The sequence below is a fragment of the Crassostrea angulata genome, chromosome 4 (genome assembly GCF_025612915.1).
Source record: "Crassostrea angulata isolate pt1a10 chromosome 4, ASM2561291v2, whole genome shotgun sequence".
NCBI lineage: Eukaryota > Metazoa > Mollusca > Bivalvia > Ostreida > Ostreidae > Magallana > Magallana angulata.
Window position 1 is genome coordinate 19,503,611 of NC_069114.1, and position 13,063 is coordinate 19,516,673.

Below are 13,063 nucleotides of genomic sequence, written 5' to 3' on the forward strand. Positions count from 1 at the left end.
TTCCGATATAATATGACTTGACTGTTTCTTTTATATAGCGTACTGATGTACATTAACAATGATTTTGTCAATTTTGCATACTCTTTACGATCTATTTCTTAATTCATTTTTTTTGGAAGATGTAAATATATTTTCTTTGGTGATTCATGCGTGTTATGAAGGTAAATGCAGAAAAAAATTATATAACGCACGTTATTTGTTTTTCTGCAATGTTGCTACCAATCACCAAAGAAAGCAGTTTTTGTTTTAAAAATGAATTCACAATAGGCAGTTGGGATTGAGCAGAGACATATACGAGGGTTGTTAGAAAAGTTCGCGGACAAAGTGATTAACGGCAAAATTACTGTGTACTTTGTAGGATGACGTATGTTTTATTCAATGACTACCAATTGAAAATAAGTATACAAAAGATATAGCGACATTTATTTCGCATGAATAGGATTTACGGAGCAATATTTCATATTTCCACGACGTCAGGTGACGTCAAAATACTGAAAGGCAATTTTAACCTGTCACTCTTTTTCAAAGTAAACATTCTTTAGTTCACACACTTTTCATGCCATTAACCCATTTATAAAACGCATGTTCCCGCCATTATTTGTCAAATTTTTGTAGAATGTCTTTTTTGTCATATCGTAGATCATTTAGGTCCGAAAATCTCTGTCCACGCAGTTTCGACTTCAGATAAGGAAATAAAGCGAAATCCATACATGTATTTTCCAGATCCGGGCCGTTGGGGGAAGGGGGGTCGGGTTGCGGCAAGAGTTTGTGATATCAGTATTTCCATTTTCAAACCTTCAATTCCAATTGTGGTTTCAATTGTAAAACTTTGTCCTATAAAAATAGCAGCATCTAAAACTTTTTGGTCTCCATCGGATATTTTTCTGCGAGCACACAAAATTTAATAACTGTCCGGTGCTCCAAGGTATATATTTACGTTAACGTTTTTGACTCAATTTTCTAGCGTTGGTCGTCCATATTTGGTGACATAACGGTCAGAAATTCTTTAATTTAATTTAAACTTTCAGAAAATGACCTTAATAACTTATTTTGATCTCATGAAATATCGTTTACTTTTATGCGCTTAAACTGTACATTTTCTTAAAAAGGAAAAATGCGTACAAAATATAAAACATTAAAAAACTGACATGCTCCGTGAAGCATATCTTGTCAAAATAATTAATCTGTATATATTTTTTAGGTGCATTTGAAATAAACAAATCTTTACATATTTTTTAGAAAATACGTCAAGATTAAAAATGAAATGTTTCACTGGTTTGATGCGAATAGTCCGCCCGCAATCGAACTTGTCCGCGAACTTTTCTAACAACCGTCGTATGTTATAATATATATATATATCCCTGGGATTGAGGGATCTTCAAACTTTGCACCACTATATAGATATGGTTGCATTTTTCATTAAATATCAAATATGCGAAGCTTTACATACCGGCTTTACAAAAGTATATATAAAGGCTTTAAATAAACAAATACATCATTGTGTTGTGTTGTGTTTGAAAATGTTTTTAAAAATCATCATTTCACGGGCGTTTCATTCATAAATACATTACATCTTTGACCACATGTTTTGTACCTTATGCATATAATTTACATAATTTACCTATCCTTTAGTTGCATTCGATACTTACTAATGTTATGTTCGCATAATTTCATTGTACATTCCTCTATAATCCTTACAACATCTGCTGTTTTTGTAATGCATCAATCAAAGTACTGAAAATACTGGATGCATACATAGTCTTTGATGAGTTATCTTAAAATGAGAAAAAAAAGTTCACTATGTAATTTTGTTGATTTGTACAGAAGTTAAAACCTGCGCAAACGACGAGAGCGAAGAAGAGATATTGAAAACATTTGTATAGGTGTTCTTGGATTTCAGAAAAAGTGATGTACATTTCGTAACTACAGGACTGAAGCTCCCGGTCTGTTTGAATTCGGATGGACGACCTGGGAGCTACAGTGCCTCTCATAGTTAAAAACTGCAATTTACGACGCACAAAAATTGTGCCAGTTTTGGACTGATTAACCTTATTTACACACAATTTATGTGGAAAAAATCAGCACCGTTAAATTCTTCAGGTAATTTACTACTTTACTTACATTAACATTTCTCTAAAATACGTTATCAGACCTTAGATGGAAAATGAAGTGTGTTTTTACGTCGAGATAGAGAGTCGCCACTTTTACATGTAAACAAACTGCACCAATACACCTTTACATGGCTGGTGATGGTGTTAGAAGAATATCAGAGGCAAGTAAAGTAATAATATCTGTAGTAAAATTTCCGAGGAATGTTTGTACAGTATGTGTTCGGAAATAAGATTAATCAGTCTAAAACTAGCGCAATGTTTTGTGCGCCGTAAATTGCAGCTTTTTACTTTAGGAGGCACTGGAGCTCCCAGGTCGTCCCTCCGATTTTTCTTCAGACCAGAAGCTACAGACCTGCAGCTATACATTACCGTGCCCGAAATAATTCCAACTGGACTCGATGGATACTCTTGGATGTACCGCCACGATTTGCGACACCGTATACATGTATATTTAAACATTTCCATAACAGGATTTATACATATGGTAGGACTGTGAATCGCGCGTAACATGTTTGCCAAATATTTTCTACAATCGGCGAGTTGCGATTAAAAGACGCCAAAATAGCAACAGTAACGTCTTTTCATATTATTTTCTTAAGTTTTGGTCCGTTGTAAAACAAAACAGTTGTTGGGTTTGCCTCAAACTGTTTAAATCAGGCGGATTGTTAACGTCATAGAAAGCAGCTCGGCTTTTGTGCATATTTAATGCGGGTGTGAAGGCAAAAAATAAAATACATAACCCACGTAAGAGTCAAAAATCAACATCCAGGTACATACATACATTATTGATGGTCGCATCTTCACAATGCACCCAACCTATTTGATAGAAATATTTAGTAAAAAATACAACAACAACATATCAACCGAATGCTACTAACGGTCGATTTCAATTAAATTCAACAATGGTGAAACACTGAACACATCAAGGTGTATTTTACAGTAAAACACAACCAAGATGAAATTCTATATATACAAAGGCCTCGGTTTAAAATTGATAACATGACCTTCGGTGAACCAGATAACAGTCAGTTTGGCCTATTTCTAATTTCAACCTGAATACAAGCGTCATCGCGTGCCTAGTCAAGTGGTTAATTTACACACAAGGGGAGTAGTTTAAATGCACCTCTGTTCAGACCCGTGCAATAACATTCAGGACTTAGCATAAAGTAAGTATTTAGCTATTTGGTTTCTTCTTGGTTCAGAAAAACTCAACATCTGGTAATTTATTTTAATTGGATGCAATTTTAGCTTTATGACTACATCTTTATGATTTATGATTTAACGCAAATCTTTTAAAGTAACAATATTGCTTCACAATTAAGTCACATGTTATATTATCCCAACTAGCTACCAAATATTTTCCAATAAAACTATGTCCAAGAAAGAGGACATTTAAACTGAAGTAAACACGTTGTTTCATTATTACCTCGGTCAAGTCAGTGTGTTACATGGTGACAACGTACCTGATAAGTTTGGGCTTATTTGATTTTGTTTACATGTATGGATTGTCGTCTTAATTGTTGGGGTTTGGGTCGGCGAAATAAAAATTTAGTATACGCATTTCATTTGGGAATTTACAGTTTAGAGTTAAACTATGTGAACATCTGAAAATTAACTGTGTTTAGATGGGGGGGGGGATCCGACCATCTTGTGCATATGAGAACCAGAAACTAATGTAAACATTTCATGAACAGACATGTTTATTCCAAAAACTGACAAAATGTATTCAAAAGATAAAGTTGTTTTGTTTGAAAATTACACATTGAAAAATGTTTTAAAAATGTTTATATTTTGATCCACATGTGTACAAGATGGCCTGATATCTCCCTTAATGGGTACGGTTTTACATTACTGTATTAAGATGTTGAAAAACCGAATTTTTATCGAAAATGGTATGAAATTAATTACCAATTAACTTCAGCTTTTGTTTTTTGTTGGTATGCGAAATCTATTTCTGTCCATGTACAAATTATCGATAGAAACATGAATCGCACGAACAACATTCACTCTCTACTCTGATGAAAATGTTTCTTTGAAATGAAATATTCACAATATTCTACATGTATAATTTCTTTATCATCTTGAATAGCTGAAAATGTTGCCAACACTCATATTTACAATTTACTCTCAAACAGTTATTTTTGAAAGACATTTTTTATCTTTTGCCATGGTAAACGGTATCATTTCAACAATTAAAGGCTGTCTTGCTTTTTTATATATTTCTATATATGATAAAATGCGTCGTTCATTTGTTAGAATCATTGCTGTTAAACTGAAGTATGGCCGATCAGGGTGATATGATGCAAGCCGTCGGAGAGACAATCAAACCGTTTGTTCCTATGAAACATATTCCCCATCTTGTCAAATCCTTATATGGTCTGAACGTGGAGTCTTGCAAAGAGTTGGATAGTTATGATGACAAGAACTACCACGTGATCGTTACTGGCCAATCAGAGAATCCCTATATAAAGCACCCTGAAGAAGACGGTTATGTTTTGAAAATATTGAACAAAATGCAGTCCAAAAATCCACTATTTGTTGGTAATATATTTTTTATTTTGTTTATACTATTCCTTTCATGAAATTTTACGCATTGTTCTGATCCGGTAAAAAATTTATGGCAACATTTTTAAATTCATTTTCAGAAGCACAGCACGCGCTGATTAATCACGTTGCCAAAAATGGGATCTCTGTTCCTCACATTGTGAAAAATCTGAAAGGAGAAAATATGTCATTGGAAAAGATCTACCACTCGGAAAACATTACAGGTTACCGTGAAATCCCCTAAATTCGTTGAGCCCAAATTATTTTTAAAAATCTTTGGACAGTATTTCGTAAATTTGTGTAATGAATGAAGATTTTGATTCATAATTCATTAGTGATTGAAAGGTGCTAATGAAATCCACGAAAACTGAGATTCCGCAAATATTACATGTAGTGATTCTACTGCACATTAAAGAAAGTTGCAAATGAAAGAAAGCATAATACAAGTACGTGTACATAGATATACAGTACTGATCAGACCGAACTAACATTAGAGTAAAACCCAACTAAACCCAGGGTTTACTTTTGGGTTTACCTTGGGGTTTATTTTGGGTTTACATTGTAAAAATTTAGGTCAACGCGGGGTTTACTAGGGGTTTACTCGGGAATTGCTTTTGGGGTCAATTGTACGCACTGAAGTGTGAAGCAGACCCGTCTTTTATCGTCCGATCTTACTGCCTATAATTCCCGCCCATTTTATATTCCGAATACATTTCAGGGGTGTACTTCTAATTGGGGTTTACTCTCTGTGTCCACTCTAGTAAACCCAGAGTAAACCCAGAAAGTAACCCCAAGGTTTAGTTGGGGTTTACTTTCTATTAGGTTGGGTCTGATTGGTACTGTAAATACAATATTTAGACGTTCGCAATGAATGGTTTATTGATTGATTTTGGATCTGTTACATTGCAGATTCCACACCATTTGATTTTTACATTGTACGTCTTTTGACTTACATTCCTGGAGAAACTTTCTTTAATAAACCTGTACATCCAAAGAGTCTTTACAACATTGGCAAAGTCCTAGGAAAATTTCATAATGCTATGGAAGTAAGTATGGAAATTTTAAATTTGAAACTTGTTAAATTGTATTTGTCCTTAACCTTTTTGAAATAGAATCGGTTTTACTTTTCATAAGCTGAAAAAACCGTTACGTTTTTTCGAAGAAAATACGATCTTATTGCAAAAATACCCCAAGAATATACAAAGCAACATCTTACTAATTAAAGACAATGAATGTAAATGATGATATTTTTATATTTCATTCAAACGCAGGGTTTTCATCATCGATTCTTCGACTCCTATACATTTTTATGGAATTTAACCGAGGTGGAGCGTTTACGTGAATTCTTAGTTGGAGTACAAGACGAGAATAAAAAGGCACTGATGTCAGAAATCATCGACGCATTCAACAAAGAAGTCGTCCCAAAATACCACAAGCTAAGAAAAAGTAAGTCGTTTCTTTGAACCTCATCGATGGAACCCACAGGTTTTCTATCCATATTGCTGCTTTGAACGCAGAGTAACAGATATAAAATCCGTAAATGCAGAGTAACGGATAAGGAAAAACCACGTGGGTTCCAACGATGTTTGAATCTTGAAAAAAATCATCTTAAAAAAACTTTTATATATATATATATATATATATATATATATATATATATATATATATATATATATATATATATATATATATATATATATAATTCTGATTTTCATTTCAGGCATTATTCATGGAGATGTGAATGAGAGTAATATTATAGTACAAGAGATTCCAGGACAGAAAGTTGCATCCGGAGAACCACGTGTTTGTGACGTCAGTGCCCTCATTGACTTTAATGACGCGGTATCATCGTATACAGTGTTTGATGTCGCTATTTGCATTGCCTACATGTCCATTCAGTGTAAAGAATTCGATCAGCGTGACGTAGGAGGTCATGTACTGGCGGGTTATTTGTCCGTGCGAAGTATGAATGATACTGAGAGAGAGGTTTTGAAGGTTTGCGTCTGTGCCAGAATCGCCCAGTCTCTTGTGATGGGTGCATATACCTACTATATGGATCCTAGCAATGTTTATGTTCTTAATACTGCAGCTCGGGGATGGCCGCTTGCATCCTTGATGTGGAAAACCCCACAACATGAGATTGATTCACGGTGGAACAAAATCATAGAAGAATATGAAAATCTGTAAAATACGTTTGTATTCATAATATTAAAAGTTCTAAGTCTATTGTAATTATGTTTTTGTTTTCTTTTGATCCATTTTCTAAAAGCCAAAAATGTTATTAAGCTATCTTTTTCATTCATAAATACCAGACTGAGTATTTATCAAATCCAAAACGTGAAACCCTTGAATCTTTGTAATGAAAACGAAGATTATCTGAGGAAAATATGCAATTACGTACATGTAAGTCTTAGGCAATCGTTGAATGTTCGTTCCAAAAATGTGGTGGAGCCAATTAGAATGGAGCACTCATGAAAAGCAGAAACATAAAGCGAGTTGGCTCAATGTAAAAAATATTAATATAAAATTTATTTTGTTGTTCAATCATTTTAATTTGCATGTATATGTATGTAGTTGAAGACGGTAATTTATGAAAAGGGTAGACTAAATAGTTGTGAATAAGAAGCAATCACATATTAAATGCAAATGTAGATGTTTCGGTATTTGTGCTGTATATTATTGTGAATTTTTATGAACTTGAATATAAATGTACAGAGGTTTCCCAAAACCATTCAGACGTTTGTCTCTTGTTCCATCACTTATCATATAAAGACATTTCTGAGAATAACTTATTTTTCTTCCTTTTCAACAAATAATCATAGTTACCTGTGCAAATATTTTCTACAAATAGATGTTTAATTTTTATTATTGTGTTCACTGTATCGTACTCAAATTATCTTTTTACTGGTCCTAGAAAGGTTTGGTAAACTGTTAAATCGAAGGCGCGGAAACCTCCATAGACATAACCGATCGCTTAAATGGGAAAACTACAGTAATCAAAACTTTTGAATCTGGCTGGTATGGAAATAATCAACGTCATGAAAGTACTGGTAGGATTGAGTTGATAGGGCTAAATATGGCCGCCACAAATCCAAGCATTATTACCTCATCGAAACCAATAAAATTATTATCAATCCCAAGTATAGGTTATCTCAGGCTTAGAATATAGCTGCATATTGTTTAATCAAGGAATATAGAATCATTCCTCAGGTATTATGAGGTTATCATTACGGTTGAGACGTGATAACTTCAACAAAGCCCGAAGGGTTTTATGATAGATTTGATTACGCTCCGAGCTTAATGATCGACTTAAAATATAAAGCGACAGTGGTGGCTAAGCAATAGACTGAAGAAACAGGCGAATTTTCAATAAAAGAATATGCAGGCGATAGGTGAATGGTGAATACTGGAAGTCGGATTAAGAGTTCTGGATGGTTGTGGAAATTTATAGAATATTTTGATCTTGAAAAGAAAGAGTCCACCTTATTCTTTAGCAATAGAAAAAAATCAAAGTACTGAAGTACTGAAAGCCGGGTTCCTTGGTGTGTCTTTATGCATATTGTGTAATAAAGACTGAAAATCTCTCTCTCTCTCTCTCTCTCTCTCTCTCTCTCTCTCTCTCTCTCTCTCTCTCTCTCTCTCTCTCTCATGCTTTTAATGTCGACAAAGCATCAGAGAGCGACCAAATTTTGGAAGCGGCTATAAACAAAAAATATGTCTGTCCAGTAGAAGTTAAAAAGTTCAACAGTTTCTGCCTTGAATTTTGCAACAAGCATTATATATTCAGTCCCCGTTTCTTCATCGCGCAGCAAAGTAGTTCATGGAAATCCATGCGCATTGTATGTGTCCAAAATGCATAGTAATGTTTTAAGACACGTTATTAATAAGAAAACTAAAAAACAATTCATTTGAAATTTAAAAAAAACCAAAATGCCAACACTTTTAACAAAAAACGTGGCTCCTTGTGTAACTATTTGGTATAGCGGAAGCTTTACCTTGACGCTGTTTGGTTTTTTGTTTATTTGTGCTATTTATAGTAACATTGGCGATTTGCCTGCCTATAGCCAGGACTCTGCTTTCAGCAGAGCCCGGCTAAAAATCAAATTTTAAAACGAAAAAATATATAAGTATTGAATTTGTCCATACCAAATAATAGCTTATAGATAAACAAAAATCATATCTTAAAGATTGGATATGTACTAACTATAAGATAGGCGATTTGTTGACCACCGACCCAGCCTCCATAGTAAGTAAGTAAATAAGTGTTTATTTACGTCTCAAATGCCAATATTGCAAGTCAAATTTCATTTACTTAGACACAATACAGAGAAATATTGGCACATTGCCTTAAACACGTTAAAGGACATATGAGATTTTCCTATGTAGTTTATCAAATTCACGTCTTGAGTCTATAAAATGTTGTTTCACTTGTCTTTTTCTGATATTGTTTTACACTTCTTAAACGTCTTTTCATTTTCACAGACTGTGTTCTATTAACAACTGAAAGTCTCATTCTAGTAAGGATTCTTTGGACATTTGTTTCTTCTGTGGTTATTCTCGTGGGCGTTGTTTTTACACATTTATATGAGGATATCTTCCATTTCTCTTGTGATGAATCTAGCTAAGTTTTTGTATGCCCTATCTGCTTCTTTTTTTTTTTACATATATAGAGTGCTGTAATTTATCTAAGGTCTAAGAGTTTGGCAGCTGTTGTTTCATCACTTGAGAATGAATCTGATAAGTTTTTAACCTGGAACTTCTGGGTACTTTAGCACTATTGACATTTTTCTTTTCTTGTCTTTTGTCATTGCTTTCTGGTTACTAAATTTATAGGTTTATTAATTCCAGGAGTGAGAAGTCGTTAACTTTAGAGAAGCATTGGAGTCCAGTTTTGTTTCTTAATTTATTCTCAGTATGCACTTTCATGCTTGATATGGTATGTAATTTTTCGTTTGGCGTAATGACATATAGCCCACAACCCATTAGAGTTTATATTCGTAAAGTCACATGAACCAACCCTTCCATTGACTATACATGTGTTGGTATCAACAAGCATATTGATCAGTAGATCACCATTCCTGTTGTTATTTAAGCATTGAATGCTTATTTTGGATGTCGTCGGTCCTATGACACACCAAGTGATGCAGACAAATTATCATACCGCGCATTATTTATATTCATATTTTACTTTATGGAGAAAAATCTTTTTTGTTGAAGAGTAGACAAACATTAATGATTGTTTTTCAAAATTTTATATCAAATTGGATATGTAAAATTGAAATTTCATATAATTTTACAAAAATAAATATACTTAAAACACGTGGTGAAGTTTACTTTTGTGCGCTTGGCGCATGCATTAGCCAAGTGTATTCATTGTAAATTGAACGTCGCAGATTTCCAATGCAAACATTAGGGGAACCATACACTGAATGTAAATATGTGTGTCTATAACTTCACGTGGTATTAAGATATCAACACCTTCAATATAATCAGTAGCTTCGGCACAACGTGCATTAAAATCACCCACTATGTACATTTCTCCTTAATTTGGTATTTGTTCGAACAATGTTGTATAAAAACAATTGAGTCACAATATTTGAAATTTTCAGATATATAACAAACATGAATCACAAATAAACACAATCCCCTTTAAACTTGATCCAGAGAATGCCCTCTTTAGTATCACCCAAACCGGAAGGTTTAAAAGATATATAAAATGGAGTACGATACGACGCCTTGGTGTACTAAATGTAAGCAGGGTATCACCACTCGTATGTCTTAATTTTTGTATTTTACATCTACCCATTGTACAATATGTTATTTACAATACAATCCTAGTTAGTGGGTTTTTATTAGAGGTAATAATTGAGTTATTGAACCATGCAGATAAGTTAGTCACCGTTGTAGCATCATCAAAATTTAAAAATCATGTATTTTTCTTCAATTAATTATTATGAAGATATTTTCACACACGTATGCAAAAATTTTCTTTAAAATGGTGGTGTACGGATATTGCACATTCACATAAAAATGAATGAAACAAAGGAGAGAAATATTCCGTAGAACCCTATTAATACCTGTAACGGGATGAGCGGAGGCTACTCCAAACAACAACAAGACATCTTAAATTTAACAAAATTTATTAACAAAAAAATAAGAGAAAGAAAGAAAAGATAGAAATATAAACACTAAACCACACAAACACTCACACACCTTTCACTCAACAAGAAAAAATATGATGTTTATACAAATGACCAAAAATATATTAGAAGAGTGTCCGAATCTCCGGGGCTGTAGTCCTGGACCAACTACGGACAACCACAACTAAAGTAGTTGCGTCACCACAATCATCATCATCATCACCATCGTCATCATAATCATCGACACTATCGTCAACATCATCGCCTACAACACCATAATCATAATAGACATCATCGTCATCACCATAATCATCTCCTTCATCATCATCACCGACGTCACCATGAACGACATCATCTACATCATCATCATCGACATGACCATCATCATCATCGTCGTCATCATCACCATAACATCATTGGCGTCATCAACATCAACATCGCATCGTCATCGACATGACCATCATCATCATCGTAGTCGTCGACATCACCATAACATCATCGTCTTCATCAACATCACCATCAAATCATCATCGTCATCACCATCGCATCATCATCTTCTCAACATCAACAATATGACACTACAATAAGTGTACAAGTGACACCATAACACAATAATAAAAAATATTGTATAATACTTTATATAAGTACCACACTGATAGTATCAAACTATGATAATGTATGAATAGTATTATATTAAAGGCAACATCTTAAAATATTGTAAGTATATGGTAACTAAGTTATTTGTTTACAGTAAACAACATGGCGTCTGAGACTTCCGGTGACGCACTTCCGCCCAAGTAGTTAAGTGGAAAAGGTGACAATAAATTGTAAAATAAAATAACGCATAGAAAATAGCCCTTTAAATCACCGTTTCTTTACACAGCAATAGCAAAAACTGTACTATAGAAAAAGACGAATTCCATTTAAACACTCTCGCTAAAGTCACACATCAGTGAACACACAGGTAACTCTACAGTGAACAATGGCCAAGGTGACTTTATAGGACGACTGCGTAAAACTAATAAAAAGGCAAAAATTTACAAATAAACTACACCAAACTAAATAAATACTTACCACGGTCAGCTATCCGTGACCGCGTCAAATGCTGAACTTGTGAAACTAAAACATGCCACACAGGCTTCTAACACGATACCCCCTTCACACACTAAGCACGTCTTAATCGCTGGACAGCTCGGCCGGGTATATCTTAGCGCCTATTGTTAGGGTCGGCCAAGCACGTTGCAAAGAATTATGGGAAAAACAAAATCGGGTGTGTTCGATATGAACAGTGATTGTCACAATACCTTCGCTTTGCCAGGTAAATAAGTTCTGGATAAAATGTCTCTTGATACTTATACGGAAATTCACAAAAATGTTCACAGTCATTGATTATATGTATATCATCTACTAGTGTACAGTTTAGATTAAGAAAAGTATCTCAGTTTTAGATATTTCCATCAGTCAATATTCATGAAACATGTCATGTCGAAATTTAGAACTTACGTTTTCACTCAAAGCAGTTGAAAGTTAATTGTTAAACGAATATGAGCTGTATTTTTTAGAACTTTATTTTGCTGCAAAAATCTGCTACTATGATAAGCCTGTATATAACTTAAACTTTCATGATAGATAAGATTTGAAAAAATCATTAATTTTTGTCAAAGGAAATATTTCTCTTCTAAGGAATATATAGCAAATCAATTTTTGTACAGGACGACAATAATTCAATTTTGGTCCAAATAAGGCTTTTAACGGCCTTTTCCATAGAAATATGGCTTACAGAAATTTAAAAACCATGATAGTTTTGTCATTCTAGTAGAAAAGAATATTTGAGTAAAAAAGAATTAAACATGAAAAATGCAGCTCATATTGCATTAAAATAGTATAAGATTTGTGACTATCTTTTAAACGATATTTTAAACGATAGTTCATACTATATCCTTTTTTTACTTGATCTTCCGGCGGTATTTAAAATTTCATCAACTTGTGAATTTTGAATTGCTTAATAGCGAGTACAGCTTGCCAGTGCGAAGCGCCGGTAAGTACTGCGAGCTCTCACTACAACGCCTGGGTGAAGAGAAAATTCGAATTCGAACTAATGCTTCCTTGGACGTACTGGAGTTCTTGTCGTCAGAATCGGACCCACTATTACGTGTCAATTGCAAATGGCTAGCAATTTCACGTTTTGAGGAGAACAAGACAAACACAAAAGTATATTAAGAAGTTCATGCATTAAAAAGGTAAAAAAAAAAACAAAAACGACATTCT

The 13,063-nt window shown here is 33.8% G+C and overlaps 1 protein-coding gene and 1 long non-coding RNA gene across 2 annotated transcripts; one reads left to right on the forward strand and one right to left on the reverse strand.

Annotated features, from left to right (window-relative positions):
• The first annotated feature begins 3,145 nt into the window (after window positions 1-3,145).
• Window positions 3,146-7,443, forward strand: LOC128179776 (hydroxylysine kinase-like). The gene is made up of 6 exons (XM_052847365.1): window positions 3,146-3,277; window positions 4,368-4,652; window positions 4,757-4,879; window positions 5,565-5,701; window positions 5,927-6,101; window positions 6,376-7,443. The coding sequence occupies exons 2-6, from the start codon at window positions 4,391-4,393 to the stop codon at window positions 6,840-6,842; spliced, it is 1,164 nt and encodes a 387-aa protein (XP_052703325.1). The 5' UTR covers window positions 3,146-3,277; window positions 4,368-4,390; the 3' UTR covers window positions 6,843-7,443.
• A 3,335-nt stretch (window positions 7,444-10,778) lies between these two features.
• Window positions 10,779-13,011, reverse strand: LOC128179788 (uncharacterized). The gene is made up of 2 exons (XR_008243135.1): window positions 11,870-13,011; window positions 10,779-11,373 (listed from the first exon to the last, which is right to left on the reverse strand). It is a non-coding gene; the product is annotated as an uncharacterized LOC128179788 (long non-coding RNA).
• Between the last annotated feature and the right edge of the window lie 52 nt (window positions 13,012-13,063).

What these genes read in the sequence shown, in the direction of transcription:
- LOC128179776 (XM_052847365.1), top strand. Translation starts at nt 4,391, where the DNA reads ATGGCCGATCAGGGTGATATGATGCAAGCCGTCGGAGAGACAATCAAA. An exon ending in CAAAAATCCACTATTTGTTG is followed by an intron (nt 4,653 to 4,756) that starts GTAATATATTTT and finishes ATTCATTTTCAG; the next exon opens with AAGCACAGCACGCGCTGATT. An exon ending in ATACCACAAGCTAAGAAAAA is followed by an intron (nt 6,102 to 6,375) that starts GTAAGTCGTTTC and finishes TTTTCATTTCAG; the next exon opens with GCATTATTCATGGAGATGTG.